The sequence below is a fragment of the Miniopterus natalensis genome, chromosome 1 (assembly GCF_054644295.1).
Source record: "Miniopterus natalensis isolate mMinNat1 chromosome 1, mMinNat1.hap1, whole genome shotgun sequence".
NCBI classification, from domain to species: domain Eukaryota; kingdom Metazoa; phylum Chordata; class Mammalia; order Chiroptera; family Miniopteridae; genus Miniopterus; species Miniopterus natalensis.
The window spans coordinates 37,533,565-37,560,724 of record NC_142081.1 but is presented as its reverse complement, the minus strand read 5'-3'; the positions used below and the strand labels follow the sequence as shown (position 1 = coordinate 37,560,724).

General features: G+C 37.2%; 1 protein-coding gene across 2 annotated transcripts in view; it reads left to right on the top strand.

The window, feature by feature from the left end:
• The first annotated feature begins 7,559 nt into the window (after nucleotides 1-7,559).
• Nucleotides 7,560-27,160, top strand: part of ATL1 (atlastin GTPase 1) — a 35,436-nt gene continuing 15,835 nt past the window's right edge. For both annotated transcript variants that reach the window (XM_016198098.2, XM_016198097.2), the window contains exons 1-6: nucleotides 7,560-7,702; nucleotides 15,289-15,536; nucleotides 18,884-19,018; nucleotides 19,464-19,568; nucleotides 21,301-21,351; nucleotides 23,773-23,829. In XM_016198098.2, the coding sequence (XP_016053584.1) occupies nucleotides 7,669-7,702; nucleotides 15,289-15,536; nucleotides 18,884-19,018; nucleotides 19,464-19,568; nucleotides 21,301-21,351; nucleotides 23,773-23,829 (630 nt within the window). In that variant the 5' untranslated portion in view covers nucleotides 7,560-7,668. The remainder of the gene's footprint in view (nucleotides 7,703-15,288; nucleotides 15,537-18,883; nucleotides 19,019-19,463; nucleotides 19,569-21,300; nucleotides 21,352-23,772; nucleotides 23,830-27,160) is intronic.

Here is a 27,160-nt window from a genome sequence, read left to right as displayed (position 1 = left end):
ATGTGGGAATAGGAATGGAGGCTAAACATGGATTCAGTAGCGTGGACTTCCACTTGCCAAGGATATTATGGTTATTGCCAGTGTGGAGTGTTTAACCTGCTTATAGCAGAGGTCACTGCAGAGACTTCAGAATGGTACTATTCCCTATATATAGACTGGTCAACCACATGGTGGCAGTTTAATTACACTAGATCCCTTCCATGATGGAGAGAAGAGTGATTTGTCCTCACAGGAATAGATACATATTCCAGAAACAGGTTTACCTTCTCTGCCTGAAAAGCTCTACTAGTACCATAATTCATGGACTTACAGAATGCCTTATTTCATCACCATGTATCAAAAACAACATTAAATTTGAGCAAGGAACTCATTTTTCTATGAGGGGAGTATGACAATGGAGTCATGCCCATGGAATTAACTGATCTTACCTCAAACCCATCACTTAGAAGCAGCTAATTTGATAGAATGGAGGAAAGGCCTACTGCGGGATCAGTTGTGGTACTGGCTGAGAGATAAACCCTTGTAAGGACATGATATAGGACTTGACCCAGTAGCCAATATATGTGGCCATCTACCCCATATTCAGAACACAGGGGTTTGCAAAAGTAGGTTTACAGTTGTAATACAAATAAATAATACAATAATTAATAAGTAATAATACAAGAATAAACTTTTGCATACTCACAACTACAAACCTACTTTGCCTACCCTTGTATATGGGCCTAGGAACCAGGGAGTGGATTTAGGAGTGGCTCTCCTATTATCTCTAATAACTCACTTGAAGAATTTTCATCTCTACAACTTGTTTCTATAATTTTGCCTTTAAAACATTGCACTTGGTGGATCTGAAGGCCCTAATACCCAAGGCACAGATATTTCCAGATAACACAGTCATACTTAAATAAGCTTAAACTACCACCTGACTGATATGATGTCTTAAGATCACTGAGCCAACTTAGAGGGCATCATTATACTGATTGGGGCAATTGGACCTAATTACCAAGGGTAAATTGGTTATTGCTCCACAAAGAGAACAAGAAGAATTATGTCTGGAACCCCAGGTATATGCTAGGGTAACTCTTGGTGTTCACATGTCCATTGTTACTCGACAGCAGGAAATTGCAGCAACCCAGTAAAGGTAATACCACTAAGAACTTGAATCCTATCCTCTCTCTTCTTTCCTTACTATTCAGAACCACAATTTTGTTGACCTTTTCTGAGTGGCTATGTCCGTGAGAGGAGACTGAGCTACTCCCTAATCCTAGTAGTGAAGTCTTTATTGGCCTATCTTCATTCCTCTTTTTAAAGGAATGACTTAGGCTTAGATAATTGTGGACAATGATACATGAGGAAAAGTCTGCTAGAGTGCTTCTAGGAAGGTTCCTCACTTTTAACAAGCTACACAAAACACAAACAAAGCCCAAAGAGAGTAGGAGGAAGGAAATAATAAAGATCAGGGCAGAAATAAATGAAATAGAATATTTAAAAAAAAACACAATACAAAAGATCAGTGAAACCAAGAGCTGGTTCTTTGAAAAGATAAACAAGATTGAAAAACCTTTAACCAGACTCATCAAGAGAAAAAGAGAGAGGACCCAAATAAAATCAAAAAGGAAAGAGGAGAAGTAACAACTGACACCAAAGAAATACAAAGGATTGTGAGAAAATATTATGAACAACTCTATGCCAACAGATTAGACAATCTGGAAGAAATGGATAAATTCATAGAAACATACAATCTTCCAAAACTGATTCAGGAAGAACCAGAGAATCTGAATAGACAGATTACAACTAGTGAAATTGAAGCAGTAATTTAAAAAACTCCCAACAAATAAAAGTCCTGAACTGGATGGCTTCACAGGTCAATTTTACCAAGCATTCAAAGAACTAACACCTATCCTCAAACCATTCTAAAAAATTCAAAGGAGCTAAAACTTCCTAACTCATTTTATGAAGCCAGCATTGTCCTAATTCCAAGACCAGATAAAGACACTACAAAGAAAATTATAGGCCAATATTTCTGATGAACATAGATGCCAAAATCCTCAACAAAATATTAGCAAACTGGATCCAGCAATACATTAAAAAGATCATACTTCATGATCAAGTGGCATTTATTCCAGGGATGCAAAGTTGGTACAATATCTGAAAATCAATAAATGTGATACACCACATAAACAAAATGAAGGACAAAAAACACATCATACAATAAATGCAGAAAAAGCATTTGATAAAATCCAGCACCCCTTTATGATAAAATGTCTCAGCAAAGTGGGAATAGAGAGAACATACCTCAATGTAATAAAGGCCTTATATAAGAAACCTATAGCCAACATCATATTCAATGGGCAAAAACTAAAAGCATTTTCCTTAAGATTAGGAACAAAACAGGGATGTCCACTTTCACAACACTTACTCAACATAGTGCTGGAAGGCCTAGCCACAGCAATCAGCCAAGAAGAAAACATAAGAGGCATCCACATTGGAAAGGAGGAAGTAAAATTGTCATTCACAGATAACCTGATATTGTACATAGGGAACTCTAAAGACTTTATCAAAAACTACTAGATCTAATAAATGAATTCAGCAAAGTAGCAGTATACAAAATTAATATTCAGAAATCGGTGGCATTTCTCTACACAATAATAAACTATCAGAAAGAGAAAATTAAGAAAATCCCATTTACTATTGCAACAACAACAAAAAATAGGGTACCTAGGGATAAGTTTAACCAAAGAGGTAAAAGACCTGTACTCAGAAAACTATAGGACACTGAAGAAAGAAATTGAGGAAGATATGAATAAGGGGAAGCATATACTGTATTTATGGATTGGAAGAATGAACATCATTAAAATGTCCATAATACCGAAAGCAAGCTATAGATTCAATGCAATTCCTATTAAGATGCCAATGGTATATTTCACATATCTAGAACAAATATTCCAAAAATTTATATGGAACCAAAAAAGATTCTGAATAGCCTCAGCAATCTTGTGAAAGAAGAACAAAGCTGGAGGGATCACAATACCTAATATCAAACTATGCTACAAGACTATTGTAATCAAAACAGACTGGTACTGGCATAAGAACAGGAATATAGTTCAATGGAACAGAACAGAGAGCCCAGAAATCAACCCATACCTATAAGGTCAATTAATATTTGACAAAGGAGGCAAGAGCATACAATGGGGTAAAAAGCTCTTCAATAAATGGTGTAGGGCCCAGCTGGTGTGGTTCAGTGGTTGAGCGTCGACCCATGAAACTTGAGGTCACAGTTCGATTCTGATCAGGGCACATGCCCAGGTTGTGGGCTCAATCCCTGTAGGGGGCAAGCAGTAGGCAGTGATCAATTATTCTCTCTCATCATTGATGTTTCTTTCTCTCCCTCTCCCTTCCTCTCTCTGAAATCAATAAAAACATTTAAAAAAAATAAATGGTGTTGGGAAAATTGAACAGGTACATGCAAAAAAATGGAACTAGACCACCAACTTACACCAGACACAGGAATAAACTCAAAATGGATAAAAGACTTGAATGTAAGTCATAAAACCATAAAAATCCTAGAAGAAAACATAGGTGGTAAAATATCAGACATCCCGTAGCAATATTTTTGCTGATATGTCTCCTAGGGCAAGGGAAATAAAGGGGAAAAAAATAAACAAATGGGACTACATCAAAATTAAAAGCTTCTCAGCTGTAAAGAAGAAGAATCTCTTACCCTTTGGGACAGTATGGATGGACTTGGAGAATATTATGCTAAGTGAAATAAGCCAGGCAGAGAAAGACAAACATCACATGATCTCGCCTATACGTGGAATCTAATGAACTTAATAAACTGATGAACAGAATAGATTCAATGACATGGAAGCACAGAGGAGACTGACGAATGTCAGAGGGATGGAGGAGGGCTGGTGGGTGGAGGGGGAGAGAGTAACCAAAGAATTTATATGCAAATATGCACAACCCAAGGACACGGACAACGGTGGGGAGAGGGACTGGGGAGGGGGAAGGGACGGGGTGGAGTGGGTCATTGGGGAGAAAAAGGGACATCTGTAATATTTTAAACAAAAAAAAAAAAATTAAAAGCTTCTGCACAGCAAAAGAAACCATCAACCAAATGAAAAGGAAGCCCACTGTATGGGAGAACATATTTGCCAATGACACATTGGCTTAGGGGTTAATCTCCAAGGTATATAAATAACTTATACAACTCAGTGCCAGGGAAACAATCCAATTAAAAAATGGGCAAAGGACTTGAATAGACACGTCTCCAAAGAGGACATACAGATGGCCAATAGACATGAAAAAATGTTCAACGTCACTAATCATCAGAGAGATGCAAATTAAAACCACAATGAGATATCACCTCACACCTGCCAGAATGGCTACCATCAATAAACCAGTAAGTGCTGACCATGTGGAGAAAAGGGAACCCTAGGGCACTGTTGGTGGGAATGCAGACTGGTGCAGCCACTGTAGAAAACAGTATGGAATTTCCTCAAAAAATTAAAAATGGAACTGCCTTTCAACCCAGCAATACCACTTCTGGGAATATATCCTAAGAATCCTGAAACACCAATTCGAAAGACTATGTGCACCCCTATGTTCATAGCGTTATTTACAATAGCCAAGATCTGGACACAGCCCACATGCCCATCAGTAGATAAGTAGATTTTAAAAATCTGTGATACATTTACACAGTGGAATACTACTTGGCCATAAAAAGAAAGAAATCTTACTTTTTTAACAGCATTGATGGACTTGGAAATTATTATGCTAAGTGAAATGAGTCAGTCAGAGAAAGACAAATACCGTATGATCTCACTTATATGTGGAATCTAATGGACAAAATAAACTGATGAACAAAATTGAAACAGAGTCATGGATACATGGAACAGACTGACAGCTGTCAGAGGGGAGAGGGAAGGAGGGACTGGATGAAAGAAGGTGAAGGGATAGCCAAAGAACATGTATTCATTACCCATAGACACAGACAACAGTGTGATCACCCCCAGAGGGAAGCGGGGTGGGAGTTGGGTGGAGCCGAGCAAAGGAGGGGAAAATGGGGACATCTGTAAAACAAGAACAATAAAGAACAACAACAACAACAAAAGGAGCTAGAGCTAATTCTAGTTCTGAGGCAGGGAAGCTTGAACCATTTTCCTGTGCCAGAAAACAAAGTAGTGATCAAAGACAAATAGAACAAACAAGGATACAGGGTTGCCTGGCTGGCATGGCTCAATGGTTGAGTACCTATGATTCAGGAGATCTCAGTTTGATTTCCATGGGGACACATGCCTGGGTTGCAGGCTTGACCCCCAGCAGGGGGCGTGCAGGAGGCAGCTGACCAATGACTCTCATCGTTGATGTCTCTCCCTCTCCTTTCCTTTCTCTGAAAACAATAAAAACATATTGTTAAAAAAAGAAAAAGGATACTAGGTTGACTTGAAGAGGCTCCCATTGGCCAAATTTAGGGCAATTTGAGTATGAGAAAGAATAATTATGGTGATTCAGAGCAACACAATCCAAAAAAATTTTTGTCATAGGTTTCATGAATCCATAACTGTATGTAACAAATAAAGATGGGAGGAGAATGCCAGCTACTAAATGTAAAATAAATAATATAATTATTTTTAGATCACTATTTTAAAGTCACTAATGTAAAATTGATTCAGGTGAGGGTAGTCAGTGAATGCTAACAACCATGGAATGAAAAGTTCTTGGCCAAGATATTCACACAGAGAACTATCCCACAGATTACTTATTAATTACAATGGAAAAAGGTTTTTTAAAAATATTTTTTTCAATTAGGAATAGATAGGAAGTTATAGAACAATTGTTTTGTGGAATCTACTCTTTTTTAAAAATATATGTTTTTATTGATTTCAAAGAGAGGAAGGGAGAAGGAGAGAGAAACATCAATGATGAGAGAGAGTCATTGATCGGCTGCCTCCTCATGCCCCCTACTGGGGATTGAGCCTGCAAACCGAGTATGTGCCCTGACCAGGAATCAAACCATGACCTGGTTCATAGGTCAATGCTCAACCACTGAGCCACACCAGCCAGGCTACTCTATTCTTTTTTAATGGGATTCACCTGAAAGGGATTATCAGTTTGGAATGTGAGCTGGGAATTACAGCAAAGAAATACAAGAAGTACAGAACACACTTCTTTTTGTACTATGAATTTGGTTTGTAGGTTCAGTGGTGAGATAATTTCTATCTTCTTATATTGTTTCATTAGTGTTTGGGGGAATGCAATTCTAATGAACACAGTCCCCTTTAAAATTATCATGTAAACTTGGTTGATAGTGTTCACAGTTCTGAGGTCACTAGAAATGTTAACTGAAATACAGAATGCATAAAATTTGGCATTCGTAGGTAAGGCTGTTTTCTGACATGTTGATTTCGAAGTGTCAGTAGAAAAAGTGAGGATGAGCTCAGGCAGTTATAAATTCAGTTCTGTTATGGTGATTCTCAAGAGAGTTTAAGACTAGAAGTGTAGGCTTGGGAATCCTCAGCATGGAGGTCCTGTCTGAAGACACCATAGTAAACTATATTAAGACCACATAGAGTGAGGGGGTGCTAGTGAGGAGGAGTAGGCAGGAACTAAGGGCCCGGTAATTAAGAGGCTAGCAGCAATCTCCTAGGCAAACCTGATGTGTAGAGTGTGGCCAGCAACCAGGTGCAGGAGGAAACTGAGGCGGTGAGGAATGGGATGCTGGGGTCTTGGAGATAAAGAAGCATGAAGGCACAGTGTTTCTAGGATACTGAAAACTGAATTTGTAGGTAGAGAGGAAGAAATTAGTGAAAAGAGAGAGATTGAACATATTTTTTTAAGTATTTATTGCCTTTTACTTTCCCTTCAAATTGTCTGCAGCCTTTGTGGCTGCCACGACTCACCCAGACTATGTAGCATGACTTCACTTCAAATAGTTGCCAATATAAATCCAGACTTTGTATCTGCAAATCTAGTGGGAAATTTTGCCCACTAAACATTTACAGATTATGATGAATCTTCAGCTTTCATTTATCTTGATCTTCTTGACCTAATTTTGCTATCCCAGTTTTAAAAGATAGGCCTGTTTGGTAGACAGGTACAAAATGCACAATACCCTTTTTACTAACATGACCTTGCTTTTCAAGTGGGGGGAAATGGTGCCTAGTAGATAAATGCGGATTATTTTAACTTTTTAAGCTATATAAATGTTGCCAGCATGTTTGTACTAATGCATAATTGTTCTGGGAAACAGGTATTTGAACATCCAGCATAATGCAGTATACTGGTTTGTGTACTTGTGTGACTAGGTGATGCTGTTAAATTCCTTGAGATTGCCTGCGAGGGGGTGCTGTTCATTTGTGTGCTTGTTTTCTATTGAAATTGTTGCAGTTCATCGTCTGTCGCTGTCTTCGCGCTCTGGGGTGGGCTGAGGTAGGCAGGGTGTGACGCTGGTATTTGTGTGAGTTCGAGCTTGTGATGCTGAGCTTGGTTCATCGGTTTTCTCCTCCCTTCTCCTCCCCACTCCTTCCCACCAGCGCCACAGCAACATCCTCAGCGTCTGAGAGAACTGCGCCCAGGGCGGGCACAGCCTCCCGCTGCCAGCAACCTGCGCGCCCGGAGGCGAGAGCGCGGTGACAGCGCCTCACTGCCACCAGCCGCCGGACCACCATGGCCAAGAACCACACGGACAGAAACAGCTGGGGTGAGTAGTATGTGGTGACTTCTGCAGCCCGCACGGGACGGGCCCTCTACTTGCTGTTGCTGGAGACCAGGAGGGCCAAGGACTGCTCGGCGCCAGCATCCAGGGCTGGGAAATGGCCACGGCCGAGCTGCGCCCTGTTGGGCCAGAGGAACCATGGCAGAGCTGCACCCACGTAACCGAATCGCGCCGTGGGCGAGGGCTGCAGCTTCGCGCAGGCCGGAGCCCCCTGTTCCTCCCCCGCCTCCCTGGTCTGCCTCTTCCCAGCATTTGGACAGCACCCACCGCCGGCCTGAGGGACTGGCTGGTTCCGCTTTAGCGATAGGTTGGCAGGAAGGAGATGAGGGCGGGCAGGGGCCTGTTGTTACCCCAGGGAGAGGGGCAAGGGATAGGGGGTCCTCAGCGCCCCGCTTCCAGGGGAACTGCGAGCTCTCCTGCCTGCTGGGGCTCGGGCTCCGGGCGGGCGGGCGCTGGAACAATGAAGGGGAGCCCGCCGGGCCCAGGGAGAGCACGAGAGCGGTGCAGACCTGAGCGGCCCAGAAGGGACTCCTGCTTGGGAGTCCCCAGTGCTGCAGTACCCGTTTTATTTGGGGTTTGGGTGGGGAATTTGGGGAGAGGGAAGCAGAGTTGTGGTTTCCAGCCTTCTGCCCCACCCCAACTTGGCACCGCATTCAGGGTGGCATTGTTCTTTGACTTTACCTTTTGGAGATATTGGGCTTATGATTCAGCACCAGGCCGAGGGGAGGGGGAAGGAGAGGCTAGGCCCAGGGGGTTCGCGCCGTGAACGGGTGGGCGGCGCTCGCGCGGGCGGAGCAGAGAGCGCAGTGATGCAGGAGAAACCGCGCCCCGCCCGCTCTGCTGCTCGGAGTCGGTTTAGGATGCTCAGGGTGGGCAGGTGGGGCGTCTTTTTTCGCCTTGGGCTCTGGATTTCTTCCAGTCACAGTACTAAACTCGCTACCACATTAGAAACTAAAGCCTTATAGGACATTTTATTATCTGAACCAGAGCAGATCTTAAGCTACCGTGGCTTGGTGGGTAGAGAAATGTTTTGTTCGCTAGTTTTGAATTATGATTATTTGGAAAGTTTATGCCCACTAGATATTCAGAGCTCCCGGATTATCTTCCATGTCTCAGTGAGATCTATAACTGTCAATCAGACCAAGAGGTATACATTTTAATTTTAATTGGTTATTTCGGTGTGCTTTTATCAAAAGGCCATATTTCTCCTTGCTCAGATTGGTCACAGGATCAACTTAACTCCCAGTAGAAAAGGTTTACATATGAGAGATTATCCAAGGCTTGTGGGGAGTTATAGCAGGGAGGTCTGTTTTTAGTTGTCTGAACTTAGAAGAAAGTGGTTCCATTTCACTGAGATCACCAAACCCTCATTTTTGTAGGTGTGACTATTGCAATAACACTGTTTTCCTTGCTTCTTCTGATATATGGGTAAGCTTTTTCAGTGTCCCCTTCCCGCCTCCCCTTGGCTTCTAGAATAAGAATTTCTTCAACACTCAAGGTACGTCTCTTCAAGTCAGTTTTGGTCTTGATCTTCATGCATGGTGGACTCCACCCTGGTTGGAGACAGGCATGTGAAAATACATGGTGAGGATTAAAGAATTTCTCCTTCACAAAGCTTTGGGTCATTGTTCTTCAGTATTTCCTTTAGTTATAGATTTCTTGTTTAGTGGAGGTTTTTTCTGTCTTGGGAATGTGTTTCTCAAATGGGATTTGCATAAAAATCACATTGAGAACTTATTAGACATGCAGATTCCCATATCTTCTAGCCAAAGGTTTTGAATCAATAGATCTGAAATGGGGTCCAGGAATCTGCCTTTTAATTAGCATCTTAGGTGATTGAAAAGCAGGTAGTCTTTGGATGCTACTTTCAGAAACACTATCATCAATTATTTATATTTGATAGAAACATATCCCAGACAGATTACCCAGAAGACACCAAAAGAGTTTCAACTCATGATGAATTAGAAAAAGAAAAACTAGAGTCACTGTATGTTCACTGGAAATGTTCACAGAAAAGAAATAGTGGAATTGTGGAGTCTTATCTTGGTGCTTTATGGAAATGCTTTATTGCTTAGATTTTTCTTTGCCGTAAAGTATATATGACATAAATGACTTAGAAAATGTAACATGTGGAGTAGGAGATAGAGGTTTTTGGCAAAGTGTTAGCCAATTACCAGCACCAAGTAGAATGCCTAACACATAGTAGACATTTAATAATACCAATAATAACTAATTTCATTGAGCTAATATCAATGAGGTAGGTACTATAATCCTTATTTTACATATTAAAAGGTAAATGATAGGGCCAAGATTCCAACTCTGGCAGTTAGAATTCAGATTCTTTTATCTTGATCACTCTGCTATAAACTGCCTCTTTGTCAAGTGGCTAATATTTTCTGCATTGTATAGATGTACAACTTTCAAGACACAATCACCTGCATTATTGCATATGATCTTTAGTCTCTTAAACTGGCAGGATGTGTTCCCTGTTTTGCAAATGAAAAAACTGAGTACCCTGAAGATTAAATAACTTGGCAAAAGTCACATACTTGGCAAGTTGGAGGACTAAGATTAGAACCTAGAGCTGTCTTCTAATTTATTTTCTGTAACATGATGCTGTGGAGTGTTTTATAAGATAATGGGGCGTGGTGTCATGGGAATACAGAGAACAGGTCTTTGTAAAAGCCAGAGGTCACTGATAAGAAAAAACCCAGGTGATAGCTATAAAAGACTGACTTTATCATCTACCTACATAATTATTTCCCAGACAAATTAGAAAGCCAAGAGCAGAGGACAAAGGTAGACTATCCAGAATTGGAAGATACAGTGATTTACAAGAAAAAGGCAAGAGATATATATGTAAAATCTGTACGGGAGACCTAAAATTTAAATAAGGACCTAGTAGGACCACATAACAGGTATATTACTACCTGAGTGGTCAGAGACCTGTCAGATTCTACAAGGGCCATGGAAGCTAGAAAGCAGAAAAGCATTTCTGCTGATGCCCAGAACTGGGGATGATATTAGAGGGTCATACCCAGAGGTACAACTGGGAAGCAGGCTGTGAGTAGGGCTGAGAATCCCACCACCTGTACCTAAATCTACACTGACCTAAAGTTTGAATAAATTTAAGCTTTTAAAAATTAATTCTTCAAAGATAGGCATTATCCATTTTTCAATATATTAGGAATCTGACTCAGCATGAGTTACTTGCTAGAGGTTCCACACTTTTTGTTACAGACCTAAGATTGAAGTTTAGAGTCCCTTGCCTCCCCGGCCCATGTGATGAGAAGAAACTGAAATTGTAACCCAAAAGGGGCCACAATAAACCTACCAGGTTTAAGCTGGTGTAAGAAATCGAGGCTCTATAAATTTGATCACCTTGGACTAGAAAAGAAGGCAAAGAATGTGCTAGTGTGAAAAGTAAAGGGGACAGATGAATATCAGGAGGCAGTAGCCCAGAAAACAGTCTTTCAGTGTTGGGCTTGGAGCTTAAGTACTACCAGAAACAAAACAGAAGTGTACCCTTTTTTGTTTATTTGCTTTTGTGATTACAGTTGCTTAAAAACTTGGGATACCACATAGGAATTTGAGTTTTCCCCAACATAACAGAAAGTGTATCTGCAATGTTGCTTTAGAAAAATAGTATTTGCACTAAAATTTCAGCTTTTCCTGGCAATAAAAAAAAAAACAAACAAAAAACTATCTTAGCTTCACAATAAGTGCAGCAAATGTCTACTTGCTGAATATTAATTTTTAGGTTTCTGTTTTTTGAGGAAATGTTAAAAACAATTTTTCCAGGTTTATTAAGAAATAATTGACATCACTGTACAGGTATAAGGTGTATAGCATGATGGTTTGATTTACATATATTGTGAAATGATTACCACATCCATCATCTCATATAGATACAATAACAAGAGAGGAAAAAATTCCCCCTTGTGATGAGAACTCCTAGGATCTGCTCTCTTAACTTTGTTATACATATATCATACAGCAGTGTTAACTATAGTCACCATGGTGTACATCACATCTCTAGTACTGATTTATCTTATAAATGGAAGTTTGTACCTTTTGACTAACTTCCTCCAATGCCCCCTGCCCCCAGCCCCTCACCTCTGGTAACTACAAATCTGATCTCTTTTTCTATGAATTTGTTGGTTGGTTAGTTGGTTAGATTCCACATATAAGTGAGATCATACAGTATTTGTCTTTCTCTGTCTGACTTACGTCTCCTGGCATAATGCTTTCAAGGTCCATCCTTACTGTCCCAAATGGTAAGATTTCCTTGTTTTCTATGGCTGAATCATATATGTATATTATATATATAAATATATAAAATCACAACCTCTTTATCCATTTATCCATCAATGGGTACTTAGGTTATTTCCATGTCTTGGCTATTGTAAATAATGGTGCTCTGAACATGGGGGTAAAGATATCTTTGTGAGTTAGTGTTTTCATTTCCTTTGGATATATTCCCAGAAGTAAAACTGCTGGATCATATATTTAACTAGTTCTATTTTCAAGTTCTTGAGGAATCTTCATACTGTTTTCCATAGTGGCCAAAGCAATGTACAATCCCACTTAGAGTGCATAGGGTCCCCTTTCTCTATATTATCACCAGCACGTGTTACCTCTTGTCTTTTTGATGATGACTATTCTAGTAGGCATGGGGTGGTATCTCGTTTTCATTTTAATTGAATTTCCTTAATGACTAGTGATGTTGAACATTTTTATTTTTTTAAAAAATATATCTTTACTGATTTCAGAGACAGGAAAGGAGAGGGAGAGAGAGAGAAATAGAAACATCAGTGATGAGAGAGAGTCATTGATCGGCTGCCTCCTGCACCACCCCCCCCCACTGGGGATCGAGCCCTCAACCCAGGCATGTGCCCTGACCAGGAATCGAACCCCTATCACCTGGATTCTAGGTTGACGCTCAACCACTGAGCCACGCCTGGCCGGGTGAACATCTTTTCATATACCTGTTTATAAAACTTCTTTGGAAAAATATGGAAACAATCTTCAATAAATATAGTTACCTTCTGATCTTTCTTTTCCCATTGCATGTATTACATTTTTCATGAGATGAGACTATTTGTTCCTTTTACTTGCCTCATTTTCTATATATATGTTCCTCCTGAAGCAAAATAAAATTTTTAATGGATTATATATGTACTTCCCTACAGAATCTCCTTCCTCATTTTTCTAATTTAATTTTCCTTCCCTACGTCTTTTTTCAAACACATTTTCATATATATATATAGTTTATACTTTGTATCTGCTTACACTTTGTCTTAATGTCTCCTGGCTTATAGCTTTGCTCTATTTCAAATCCTGCAGCCTTTATTATCTTATAACCAGTGACTAGACTGTAAGTAGAACCTGTAATTATCAGGAAAATGATCTACTGTGAGTTACTTTTAGTCATTAAAAAAGTTGGGGTATTTTTAAATTTAGAAGCTCTTCTTCTTTTACATAAAAATTCTAATGAGCCCTGGCCGGTTTGGCTCAGTGGTTAGAGTGTCAGCCCATGGACTAAAGGGTCCTGGGTTCGATTCCAGCCAGGGGCTTGTACCTTGGTTGCAGGCTCAGTGCCTGGCCCTGGTTGGGATGTATGTGGGAGGCAACCAATCGATGTGTCTCACTCACATTAATGTTTCTCTCTCTCTCTCTCTCTCTCTCTCTCTCCTTTCCACTATCTCTGAAAAGCAATGGAAAAAATATCCTCGGGTGAGGGTTAATAATAATAATTTAAAATTTGATGAAGAATATCTATATACAAAAGAACAAATAAAACATAGATGTTGAGTTTTAAAAAAGAATAATAGTAAGCACCTGTAATCCTCCCTCCCCAGTTGAAGAAATATACTTTATCAATATTTTGACACTGTCTATATGCCCCTCCTTAATGGCAGCCTCTCCTTAACCCCTCTCCACAGATGAACACTTATAAATTTGGTGTTTCTCATTTTCTTATAATTTTTAATACATATATACAATATATGTATATATTTAATATTACATATTATTTCGTTTTACACTTTTAAGAACCTAATATAAATGGAACCTAGACTATTAATTTTTCCACAAAGTATTTTGCTTACTCCATACCCTCACCTACACTTGGCATAGTAGGTGTGAAACAATACCTCATTAAGTTTTAAATCTGCATTTTACTGATTACCAATGAGGTATGAGCCTATTTTTATATATTTATTAGTCATTCATATTTTCTACTTATGCCTGTTTAGCCCTTTGTCTGTCTTTTACTGGGTTATCTTCCACCTTTTCTTTGTACAACTTTTAAATATTTTTACATAAACCCTTTGTTGGTTATTTGTCTTAAGTATATCTTTTGCCACTTTGTGATATGACTTTGCTCTCTTGATGATATCTTTTAATAAATAGAAATTTTATATTTAAAAGTACTTTATTTAATATATTTTACTTTATGGTTTATACTCTTTATAACTTAAATCTTCCCCTATCTCAAAGATATAAAATATTCTTCTATAATATTTGGTTTTAAAGTTTTACAGGTATTTTTTTTCATTTTTTTTATTGTGGTAAAATACACATAACATAAAATTTACCATCTTAGAAAACTCAGAAAACTCGCAAGTATGCACACACACACACAAATTTATAGAAAGTATGCAGAACTTCTTCCAGGAAAACTTAAATCAATCAGTGGTCCCAAGGTAGTGGTGGTGATGATGATGATGATAGCTAATCTTTATGAGCTTACTCTGTGACAGCACAGTTCTCAGCACTTATCAACTCCCTTAATCTACACCAACCCTATTAAATAGGTACTATTAGTAGTTTCCATTCTACAGATGAAGAAACTGAGAGGCTTAGTAATTTCCTAGGTTCATGCTGTTTCTTGGTAAGATCTCCGCATAAAGTAACTTTCAAAATTTTTTTATTTTTTTACTGGATTATTTCTAGACCTCTTTGCCATGGACTTGAAGATCTTCTGCAATATGGCCCTACCTAATTTAATTCTCTGTAACTTCCATTGCTGTGAGGTATACTTTTAGACAAGAGTGTAGGATTTTGTAGATGGGATGAATGCATTAGAGGGAGCTGAACAAGATGCTTTAGAGATTTGTTCCAGTTTCAAGAATATGTGATTCTGAGTCCCTTTATATATTTCCTCCTATGTATGTTCAGCTCTAAAAAGTTTTGCAAGACTCCTTCATGTGAATAACTGAACTTATTTCTAGGGGATGAAGAACGTGTCCACTAAAGCCATTTTATTCCTCTTTTCTGAAAGTAGACTCTTTTGTTTTTATTTTCTTTCTTGCTCTGCAAACAGAAATCTCTGCACTGATGTAGAACTGTTTTGAAAATGAAATTGTTTTATTTGGTCACATGATCAGGAAGACTTAGATATAAATCTGTCTGAGATATGGTGTGAATGACATTAACATGTGCCATTTAAAAGGAGCATTTCTAATTGTACTGTTTTCCTGTTTCAGATGTTGGAGAGTTGAGAGGTACATACACATTTCTTGGTATTTTGAGATGATTACTTGACTATATTGCTGTTTATTCAACAGGTGGATTTTCAGAAAAGACAAATGAATGGAGCTCAGAAGAGGAGGAACCGGTGAAAAAGGCAGGACCAGTCCAAGTCCTGGTAGTCAAAGATCACCATTCCTTTGAGTTAGATGAAACTGCACTAAATCGAATCCTTCTCTCAGAGGCTGTCAGAGACAAGGAGGTTGTTGCTGTCTCTGTTGCTGGAGCATTTAGAAAAGGAAAATCATTCCTAATGGACTTCATGTTGAGATACATGTACAACCAGGTATGTAAGAGATTTTTTTTTTTAAGTTTTCTGTTTCTGTGCTTCTGTCAAGTTGTGTTTTTATTTAGTAGTGTCCATTGTTTCCGTTTCTATTGTTATGTATCCTAAATATGCACTAGTTTTAAAATGCTATAGTATAATCATTCCAACTTTGGTGCTTTGAATCAAAGCTATGCTTTGCTACATTTCCCTTAGAACATAACTTATTTTTTTACTCTTAAAAATGGACACCGCATAGTAATATGATTATAAACTTTACATGTTATAGGGTTTAAAATGTCAAATAACTTTTGTCATAACTTTTTTTTTGCAGGTATACTTTTCTTTTCTTTCTTCTTCTTTTTTGTTTTGTTTATTTTTGTTTAAAATATTACAGATATCCCTTTTTCTCACCAATGACCCATTCCACCCTGTCCCCTCCCCCCTCCCTCTCCCCACTATTGTCTGTGTCCTTGGGTTGTGCATATATGCATATAAATTCTTTGGCTAATCTCTCCCTACACCCACCTGCCCTCCTCCATCCCTCTGACCTTTATCAGTCTGATCTATGCTTCCATGTCATTGAATCATTTCTGTTCATCAGTTTATTAAGTTCTTTAGATTCCACATATAAGCGAGATCATGTGATGTTTGTCTTTCTCTGCCTGGCTTATTTCACTTAGCATAATATTCTCCAGGTCCATTCATACTGTCCCAAAGGGTTCGAGATCCTTCTTTACAGCTGCATAGTATTCCATGGTGTAAATGTCCCACAGCTTTTTTATCCACTCATCTACTGATGGGCACTTGGGCTGTTTCCAGATCTTAGCTATTGTAAACTGTGCTGCTATGAACATAGGGGTGTATATATTCTTTCTTGATTAATGTTTCAGGATTCTTAGGAGTGGGATCCCATTCCTAGGAGAGGGATCACTGGGTCAAAAGGCAGCTCCATTTTTAATTTTTTGAGGAACCTCTATACTGTTTTCCACAGTGACTGCACCAGTCTGCATTCCCACCAGCAGTGTACTAGGGTTCCCCTTTCTGCACACCCTCGCCAGCACATGTGGTTGATGGAGCCATTCTGACAGGCGTGAAGTGATACCTCATTGTGGTTTTAATTTGCATCTCTCTGATGATTAGCGACGTTGGAGCATTTTCTCATGTGTTTCTTGGCCATCTGTCTGTCTTCTCTGGAGAAGTGTCTATTCAGGTCCTATTCCCATTTCTTAATTGGGTTGTTTGTCTTCCTCTTGCTAACTAATATGAGTTCTTTGTACACTTTGGAAATTACCCCTTATCAGATACATCCTTGGCAAATATGTTTTCCCAGACCATGGGGTTCCTTTGTATTTTGAGGCTGTTTTCTTTTGCTGTGCAGAAGCTTTTTGTCTGATGTAGTCCCATATGTTTATTTTTTCTTTTGTTTCTCTTGCCCTAGGAGTTGTATCAGTGAAAATTCCACTACATGGGATGTCTGTGACTTTACTGCCTACATTTTCTTCCAGGATTTTTATGTTTCGTGACTTATGTTTAAGTCTTTTATCCATTTTGAGTTTATTTTTGTGTATGGTGAAAGTGGTCTAGTTTCATTTTTTTGCATGTAGCTGTCCAATTTTCCCAGCACCACTTATTGAAGAAACTGTCTTTACTCCATTGTATGCTCTTGCCTCTTTTGTCAAATATTAACTAACCATAATGGTGTGTCATAACTCCTTTATTGTAATCATTTCCCCCCAACATCTATTATGACATTTTTCAAGCATGCAGCAAAGTTAAAAGAATTTTACAGTAAACACCTGAGTATCTACTACCGAGATTCTACCATTAACATTAATATTCTTGCTTTATCACATGTCTCCAACTATTCTTTCCATCCATTGCTTCATCTTATTTTTTTGATTCATTTAAAAGTAAATCGCTGATAGTAGTTTACTTCCCCATAAATATTCCCAATATACAAGCATCACTATAGATTTCAGTATTTAACTTTTTTGTTGTAAAATTTACATACAGCTACATCTGCAAATCTCAATAGTACATTTGCTTATTTTTTTTTGAAAATGCATATACCTCTGTAGCTCCAAATCTTATGAAGTGTATCTTGCCTTTACCCTAGAAAGCTCTCTCTTATCTTTTCCCACTCAGTTCTCACCCTCACTCCACCCTCAGAGGCAACCAACAATGTCATAACATTTGAGACAACAGTGTGGCACAGAAATGAGACTCTAAGGGACCCAGGATAAACCAGAAGCAGAGGGATAAAAAAGAGGTTTAAGCTGGGAACAGAGAGTTGGGAGTGGAGAGCATACCGGTATTTTTTTCTACCCTTTTATCCATAGCATTCTGACACAAATATGAATTTTGAGGCAGAATAGACACACTACCCAAAGAAACGTTGTACTATGTATTTATGCCATAATTATCCATTTTGGATTGATCTTTTAGAGTTGGGTTATTTTTGAACAATTTTGTAATGTTAATTTTAACATCTTGTATCTTTAGTGTCAGTTCAGAACAGAATTGCTAACATAGGCTTTGAAAGCAAGCAAAACTCTTATCATTCTCTATTTCCAGCATACCAGCATTAGTGTGCTACTTAACACAGGTGGGGAAATTGAATGAACAAAATTAGTATACTTTAAATTCTTTGGTATTATACAGTTTTAGGCATATTCATAGTTTTAACTGTTAAACATTTGAGTGAAATGTTCAGTAACACTTGCCATGTTGCTTGTGTTAAAAGACATTTGCTCAGATTAAAGTGTAACAGATTTGTCTTGTTTCTGGTTTTTTGCACCTTCTAGTAGGTACCTCTTCTACTATTCACTCCTTCCTCTCCCAATACCAGAGAATTTGTGTATGTTATTGTTAATATCCTGATATATGTTCTCTCATATCTTTATTTCTTTTTTTCTGGAATGCCCTTCCCAAGTTTGCTCACCTGGAAAATTCTTAAACATCCATCAACTCTTAGCTCAAACATCACCTCTTGTTTGAAGTCTTACCTGACCAAGAGTCAGTTATTTTCTTATGCTTCCATTTATGCCTAATATACACTCCCATTTTGGCATGTATATATGCATTATAATGGTTTGTTAGCATATCTGTCTCCCTGTTAGGCTATGAGCTTCCTCTGGTCTGGAATATCTTTATATCCCCAGGACCTAGCATAAAACATGGCAGATGGTTGCTCCTCTGTCATTACTTTTTGGATGAATTAGTAAAGTAATTGTGTCAATACAATGAATGTGCACATGTTGTTTCCTCTTGACTAGAGTTGGAGAAAGGTTCAAACCTAAATGGATGAATGGAAAATACTATACTACATATGTAGTTTCGTATCTTAGACTTTCTTAATTTTATAGGAATCAGTTGATTGGGTTGGAGATTACAATGAACCATTGACTGGTTTTTCATGGAGAGGTGGGTCTGAGCGAGAGACCACAGGAATCCAGATATGGAGTGAAGTCTTCCTTATCAATAAACCTGATGGTAAAAAGGTATGATGTGAACTTAAAGAAAATAGATTTTTCACTTGCAATAGTTTCCACTCCTCAGAATCCTCAAAAACTTTTGAAAACTAATTTTTGGCCACTTGATATCATATTAAAAGGGAAGTGAGTAGCATCCTATTGCATGTTCCCTATTTCCCTCTCTAGTGATCAGCACAGGCAAAATTGTAGAGACAATGGAACAGCAGATCAACTAACATCTAAACCTTGTTTCAATGTTGTGTCTGTTATGGTGGGTTGCCAGTGAAAATTAATCATTACAGTATTCAGCAGCTACTTAATATTTTTTTTCCTGTGGCACTTATGGCACATGTAAAAAATAAAGTATTCATTATTAATGGTTTACTTTAGTTCTTATGGTGTTAACTTTGTGCTAGCCCTAGTACTCTACATGCTCTATAAAATTTCAATTACATTCTCTACTTGCCTGTAGGTTGCAGTGCTACTGATGGATACTCAGGGAACCTTTGATAGTCAGTCAACTTTGAGAGATTCGGCCACAGTATTTGCCCTTAGCACAATGATCAGCTCAATACAGGTATGGAATAAAAGAAATCCATTTTTATGGATGTTTCTTTCACTAAAAATTATGAATATATGCATTTCTACATATGTGTACTACTGAGATAAACAGAAATGCTAATTCATGTATATTATTTGCCCAATTAGCATACCAGTTCTTAAGATTTCTGTAAGAGTAGAATTGTTTTTATTATTGTCATCTAATTTCTGATAAGTTTTCAAATTGCTTTAATCAGAAAAAGTAATATTATTGATATTTTTTTCTGTTTAAAGCATGTAATAAACTCGATAATATTAAGTCTTATAATGTATGCAGAGACATTGGAATCACTTATTATAAATTGTATTTAATGAAAGAAGATTTATAAATGTAAAATTTTATTTTATATGGCTAGTAGAAACATTTCTAAATGTAACAAACATATGTGTTCATAGCTTTTAAAATCTTAAAATACATTTAGAAAAGTAGGTATCTTCTTGTAAAAATTTTTATCTTCCTTTCCTTTCCTTTTTTCTTTCTCTGTCTTTTTAAAAGTACTGTCATTGAGGTTATTGTAGGCTTTAAAAGTTGTCCTAAAAGTCCTTTGAGAATTTTACTATAACCACAGAACACATAGCATAAAAAGTTTTAAGACAATTTAAAATTATTTTCTGTTTACTGTACAGAGCAAGAAGGGATATAGGCAAGAAACAGACTGTTAAAAGAAAGGTAGGATAGTTTTAAAAGGTAGGAAAGACAAAGTGGTGGGGATGAGTAAGTCAAGGCTGAAATTATGCGCAAGCAGAGAAAATGGAGCTAGTGAACCAGCAGTGAAGTCATCATGTGTGGGCAGGCCAACCAGGAGAGGGTGAATATAAGGAAGTCTGGATTTTTTAAATAAAGGACTTTAAGATAAAAAGCCATGATTATAACCTATGGTTGACTAGCTTTAAAAAAGTATTCTTAAATGAATGACCCTTTAAAATACTGACTTACCGAATTTCTTCATAATCAGCAGTATAAGCCATTTACCCAAGCCAATTAAAACCAGATTGACTTTGCCATTTTAATATTTATTATTTACTATTTATATTTTACCTGAAGATATTCAATATTTTCGCTGAAAAATCTAAGTTCTTTTAGTAATGACTATTTGTTGTTTTCTGAGAAATGATCTATTTAAAGGTATACTGTTTGTGATAGTACATAAAGATATACACATCCTTAACTTCTCCTTGAAGTTACTGATATTTATCCCCCTCAAAAAAATGTCACCTAGATGAAGTGACCTGTTCATGAAGCAGTAATACATATGTTTACAGGTGTCAGCGTGATATTCAGAACCTAACTTCCACGGGATGAAACTTTCTGTAGACATGACTAAGATAGTCAGTTGTGAAGAAGTGAACATAACTTTTCAAGGCAGTTTTATATGTGGGTTATTCAGATTTAGATTGCCTGTATTTACAGGAAGAAGTGCTTCATTGATTAATTGCTAAATTAGGTACATGAAGTAATTTTAATATTCTGCCTCTAGACAGGTGGCTGTTGCATTTCTGGAACAATTTTATGATCATTGTACATGGTTTATTGTCTCTCAATCTTCTTTTACTCCTTGATTAAGGTCTTATAAATATCATTATATGAGAATATATGTACGAGAGTTCAAATTTGTGATGATAGATATTTAGGAATATAGAGAATGACAAAATGAGTGCTGAGGATGATGCTAATCATCTCCTCATTTTAACTTTATTTCTTAATCAAGGTATATAACTTATCCCAAAATGTCCAAGAGGATGATCTTCAGCACCTCCAGGTAACAATATTTATACACTCTTTAAATATCTAGTAATCTTTTAAGCATGTATAGCGGAACTTCAGGATTTTGTTGGGTCTTCTACTTGGAAAACTTAACAATTCAGAAAGATTTAAAAACAACCAAATGGAGGTTGTCCTATTTCCAGGTTTCTTGTTCCAGCCTTGTATGGTTATGTTCTATCTAAATCAGTTTCCAAATTCCCTTGTTTCTGTAAAACTGCTTGCTTTTGACACTGTATATGAAAGTATGTGGCAAGTTAGAATGGAAAAAGAATCTTTGGTTTAAAAATGACCCAAAATGTGAAGCTGAAGTCTTCAGATCAGGAATTTAGTGATTACTACTATGATATCGGTTGTATGCCAGTGTTGTTTATTTTTCCTGTGAACCACTTCATACCTAAGAGCTATGAGGAGCTACCTCATGATAACTCATAGAATTCTATTTTAGATCTGAAAAAGACCTCACTGACACCTAATTTATACTTCATATTTTATACATGAGGAAAATTTGGCCGAAAGAAATAAATGACTTGCCTAAATTCTTGTGGCTAATTAGTGGTAGAGTGGGAGTAAAAATATGGTCATCTGACTGGGCTCAGTGTTCCTTTTACTCTCCAAGCAGCATTTAAAGCTCAAGTAAAAGGTTAGCTATTTTCTAAAGATACTTCACATCTCTGTAGCATTCTGCTCCCTTTCAATTCATGTTATATTGGTTACATAGCAAGGCCTGTTGTTTCTCTAATAGTTGCCTTCTGCATATTTTATAGAAAATTTTGCTTTCAGTGTATTATTTTATCTTAGCAATAAGTGCCATGTACAAATTTAACAGATAACAAAGGATGATAAAGCAGTGTAATCTGTAATGTCAGAAAAATCATTTGCATTCACAACCAGCATTACTCCCAAATATTTTCCTTTTCTTCTTTTTTTTATCAGTTTTTTATTATTTACATATTTTATTTTATTTATTTATTTTTGGTATTGATCTTAGAGAGAGAGAGAAAAACATTGATGTGAGAGAGAAACATCAATCTGTTGCCTCCTGCATGTGCCCTAACTGGGGATCAAACCCGAAACCTGGGTATTCAACTCACCACCTTTTGATGTATGGGATGCCCTGACTGGGGATTCAACTCACCACCTTTGGTGTATGGGATGCCCTGACTGGGGATTCAACTCACCACCTTTGGTGTATGGGATGACTCTCTGACCAACTGACCACACTGGCCAGGGCCCAAATATATTTCTTGTACATCTCACTGACCATTTATGAGAAATAGGCAATATGCTGAATAATTTTTAGATGTTTCTTACATAATAAGTACAATTACTTCTTCAGGCATATACTTGTTCAATACCAGTTTTAGAAATTTCTTAAAAAGGACTGATTTTGGACTTTGAGTAAATTGTCTTTTTTGAGATCATTTAAAATTTTTCCTACAAATGACAACACCTCAGTCTTCCTCAAAAAATATTGTGAATTCAATTGAAGTTAGTAGATTATTCTAATGAGAGTGTCTAATCCCTGGACCAGCTGCCTTTTAGATATGACATTCCAGACTTTTACTTACTCACTCTAATCAGACGTCTAGTAACTACCCTTTGCTTTTTAGACTCCCATAGCTCCCACAGAAGAAACAGTGTGATACCCTGGAAGCCCCTCTAAATGGGGAAGGGATGGGAATCCTCTGTGTCAGCTTCTTCCCAGCTCTGAGAAGTCTGTGGCTTATTGCCCTTGTGTATGCAGTGGCATTTTCTGTGCACACAGGGGAAAACCCACTCAGCCACTCTGGATGAAGCTCACCAGAGGCCCAATCACAGTCACCCCCTTAGGTCTTTGTTCTCCAAAACCTCCCATTGCTGGTAACACAAAAACTGCTATAGTGCCTCTCAGTTGGGAGCAATAAAAAATAAGGGACAGCAGTGAATTTGATTTTTCAGTTTTTAAGCCAAATACCTATATGCCTTTGTAATAACCAGGCCATTGTGCCATTAACTGTCCTCAGGCAACAACTTTTATAAATATATCCTATGTAATTTATTGCTCTCTGGTCTAATTATGCAAGTTCTGCTTTGAAAGGTCATTTAGCATGCTTCTTTCTCCCCATCTTCCCTACAAAAAAAATTGTCCTGTATTCTAGATCTGAAAGATGTTAGCTTTAAAATGGAAACTTTATTTTTTAAAATGTACTTTATGTCCTTAATTTAAAAATACCTAATTACTGTACTGTTTTATCTAATACTTAGTTCCTTAAAATGATTATTGTGATCTTAATAATATAGTAGTATCTTACAGCTTGGGGGAAAAGTATGAATGGAAGAAAGTCAAGAAGTAAAACTTTGCAGATACTGAAGTTTTCTTCGTGTGTGTGTGTGTGTGTGTGTGTGTGTGTGTGTGTGTGTGTGATTTTCCTTCTAGCTTTTCACTGAGTATGGCAGGCTGGCAATGGAGGAAACATTTCTGAAGCCATTTCAGGTGAGTTGGGGTTAAATTATGGTAAATTCCTATTAAATTTTCCTGAAGACCATAGCAGGTATTTTAATTAATTGAGAGGAGGTGAGGAAGAATGAAACCACTGCCTGCTTACAATCTTCTGTATGATTTACAATACCTACTAGATTCTGTTGTCTTTTTAAAAATAATTTTTCAGGCTGATAATTGAAGTGTTTTATGGTAATTAGGCTATTTGCTTTGATTTTTCTCTTCTCTGAATTTGTTACTCTCAGGACCCGTTGGCATAGACTAGGGAACTGCACTGTAAATTCTGGAAAGGAATATTAAGTCTTATCAGCAGGTATTACTGCTTCTTACACATTGCCAGATATACCAACCAATGCTCAGATAGATAGATTAGATTAGATTAGATTAGATTAGATAGATAGATAGATAGATAGATAGATAGATAGATAGATAGATAGATACTTCTTTTGGTTAAATAAAAAGAACTGTAAACAAACAAAAGACTTTAAGAGATCATCATTTGTTGGTAAACAGTTGGCATTATGAAATGTCAGTGAAAAGAAAAAGCTATGACTAAATGAGTCAACTAACTTCTAAACATGTTTGGACTTGTAAGTCTAAGTATCTGAAGCTGAATTGAGAAACTCATTAAGTAGCAAAAGTGGCTTCCAATGCTATTTAATAATATTTAAGATTAAAACAACCAAATTCAAACCAAAAAATACTACACATCATGAAATTAAAAGATAAAATGCAAATATATTCACATCTCAGAACATTTAAGATAGCAATTTTTTTTTTTTTTAGGGATAAATAGAACTTGATTTTAAATAAACATTTGCGCTCTGTACTTGATCTATAAACAAATCAAGATTCAGCAGCTTACAAAACTGATGACTTTTGAAATAAGGACTGAAATTCATAGAATTCCATGCATGATAAATATAAAGCATACAAATTATCTTGGGAAAGGATGGGGCCAATGGGTATGCTTTTATTAGCTGGTTCATACCAGTTCACAAGAGCTAATTAGTAAATATTCAGGAATTATGTTAACCAATTATTAAACAGTTAGTAGCTTGAAATAAGCTATGGTGTGCATATTTACATCACAGAAATTGCCAAATGATACAAGTCAAGGCATTTTGTTGTTATTGGAGAGCTAGTTTACCAGTACATCACTGAATGGGAGCATAAGGCAGGGAACTTGGGAATTTGACACTATAGATAGATAAATAGAATGTAGATTGTTGATTTGAAAAAATAAGACTTCATATTTGATCCTATTCTACACATGGCCCTCATTATGTTGACTTGGGAAGATTTCCAGTGAAAAAGACCAAGAAATGAGAGTTAAAATCTCCCAAGAAAAATACAAGATATGGCCAAATCCACATACTTGGTTTCATTTATCCTAGTTCATGAACTTCTGTTTTGTAAAAGTTGCTTCCTAGCTAACTTCTATTTTCAAAATACATGTTTTAGGTATAAATGTCCTGAATATAAGTAGTTATATTTTATTTTGACAAAAATGTTGACAGAAATTGGTATATATTTAAAGATAGTGGATATAGGTGTTTTTAAATTCTCCTCTCCATAAGACTCTCTCCTTTTCCTATAAGAATCCACAAAACAAAACAAGAAGAGAGAGAGAAGAGAGGAGAGGCTCCACCTTAGTGAAACAAGAAATATCCATAAGGCAAATAAAGAAGCATTCCATTTTAAGGGAAGAAGATGTGAGCCAAGGATTTTATATCCAGCAAAATTGACTTTCAAGTATAAATGGCACAAACTGTTATCAGTCTGTAAGAATGCAAAAAATATTGCTCCCAGGAGCCCTTAATGTGAACTCTCCCAAAGAATTAGCTTCTGATAAGCAAAGATGACATAACTTCATTAAAGGAGAGATAATCATATAGTATGTACCTCCTGATAAGACACTCTGCTTATCATAGTCTTGCCAAAGAAATAAAACCTGAGTCAGATCAAGCCTTTATATCCAGCTGCCAATTTGCTGGAAATCCAGAGGACAACAGAACATGTTGAACTGCACCATGAATATTCAATCAGCAACATCCAAGTTATGAGAAGTTCTACAGGTCAAATTCCTAGGTTCTTCAACAGGTCAACTGTAAGGGAAAGGGGGATAGAAGAGGAACCTGTAGATTAAGAGTTAAAAGATATAATTTTTAATGGGCAAGACTAAAAGATTCAGTTAGAAACTCAGAAAATATAAACTTTTTTTAAAAGTTTACTTTCGAGAGAGGAAGGGGGGAGAGAGAGAGGGAGGGAGAGAGAGAGAGAGAGAGAGAGAGAGAGAGAGAGAGAGAGAGAGAGAGAGAGAGAGAGAGGGAGAGAAACATCCATGTGAGAGAGAACATTGATTGATTGCCTTCCCTTTACTGATCAGGAATTGAACCTGCCACCTTTTAGTGTTACAAGATGATGCTCCAACCAACTAAGCCATACTGGCTAGGTAAGAAAATGTAAACTTTTAGAAGGATCATTTAAAGATAGCTAATTTCATAAAAATATTATTTTTTCTGATTTCCTGCATTCCTCCCCCTCCAGAAATTAAAAATTAAAGTATCTCTTAATCTAATTTATAAAAAGCATACTTTAATCAGCCCTAAGGTTGTAAACTACATGTTTTATACTTAACTTTGAGAGGCAATGCAGCAGGGATTTTGAAATAAGACCCAAGTTTACATGCTCTTTCATCTCTGGCTGTGTGACTTTGAGCAAGTTACTTAATGTCAGCTGAGGGTGGAGGTGATTTTTACATATCTCTACGGAAAAGAATAATAAATTATAACCTATCTTTTAGTGTTGTTGTAGGAATACATGAAATAGCATATGTACAATTGCTGGTATTGTAGTTGGCATATGATAGGAACTCAATAAATGAAAGCTAATAATATTACTTTGCTTACAATAAGTCTGGGGTGGGGCCCAAGAATTCTGTACTTTTAAAGACCTCCTAAATGATTTTAATGATTGTTCCAATTTGGGAAACATAGTCCCTGATAAAAATCCTTCTGGATATGAACAAATATTTAACTTCAAAGATGACTATCAATGATTTTATTTGAAGAGTGGAAAAACTGGAAGACATCTAGGAAAATGGCACAATAAACTATGGCCTATCCATGTGCTAAAATACTATGTGGCCATTAAAATAAAAATCAAGTAACTAACAGAGCACTAATTATGTGTCAAGTACTGTTCTAAATGCCTTATATATTATCTCATTTAGTAGTCCTGTGAGGTGGGTTCTGTTATTATCCCTAGTTGACAGATGTGGAAACTAAAAATGTACATGACATTACAAATAAAAGTTGTGAAG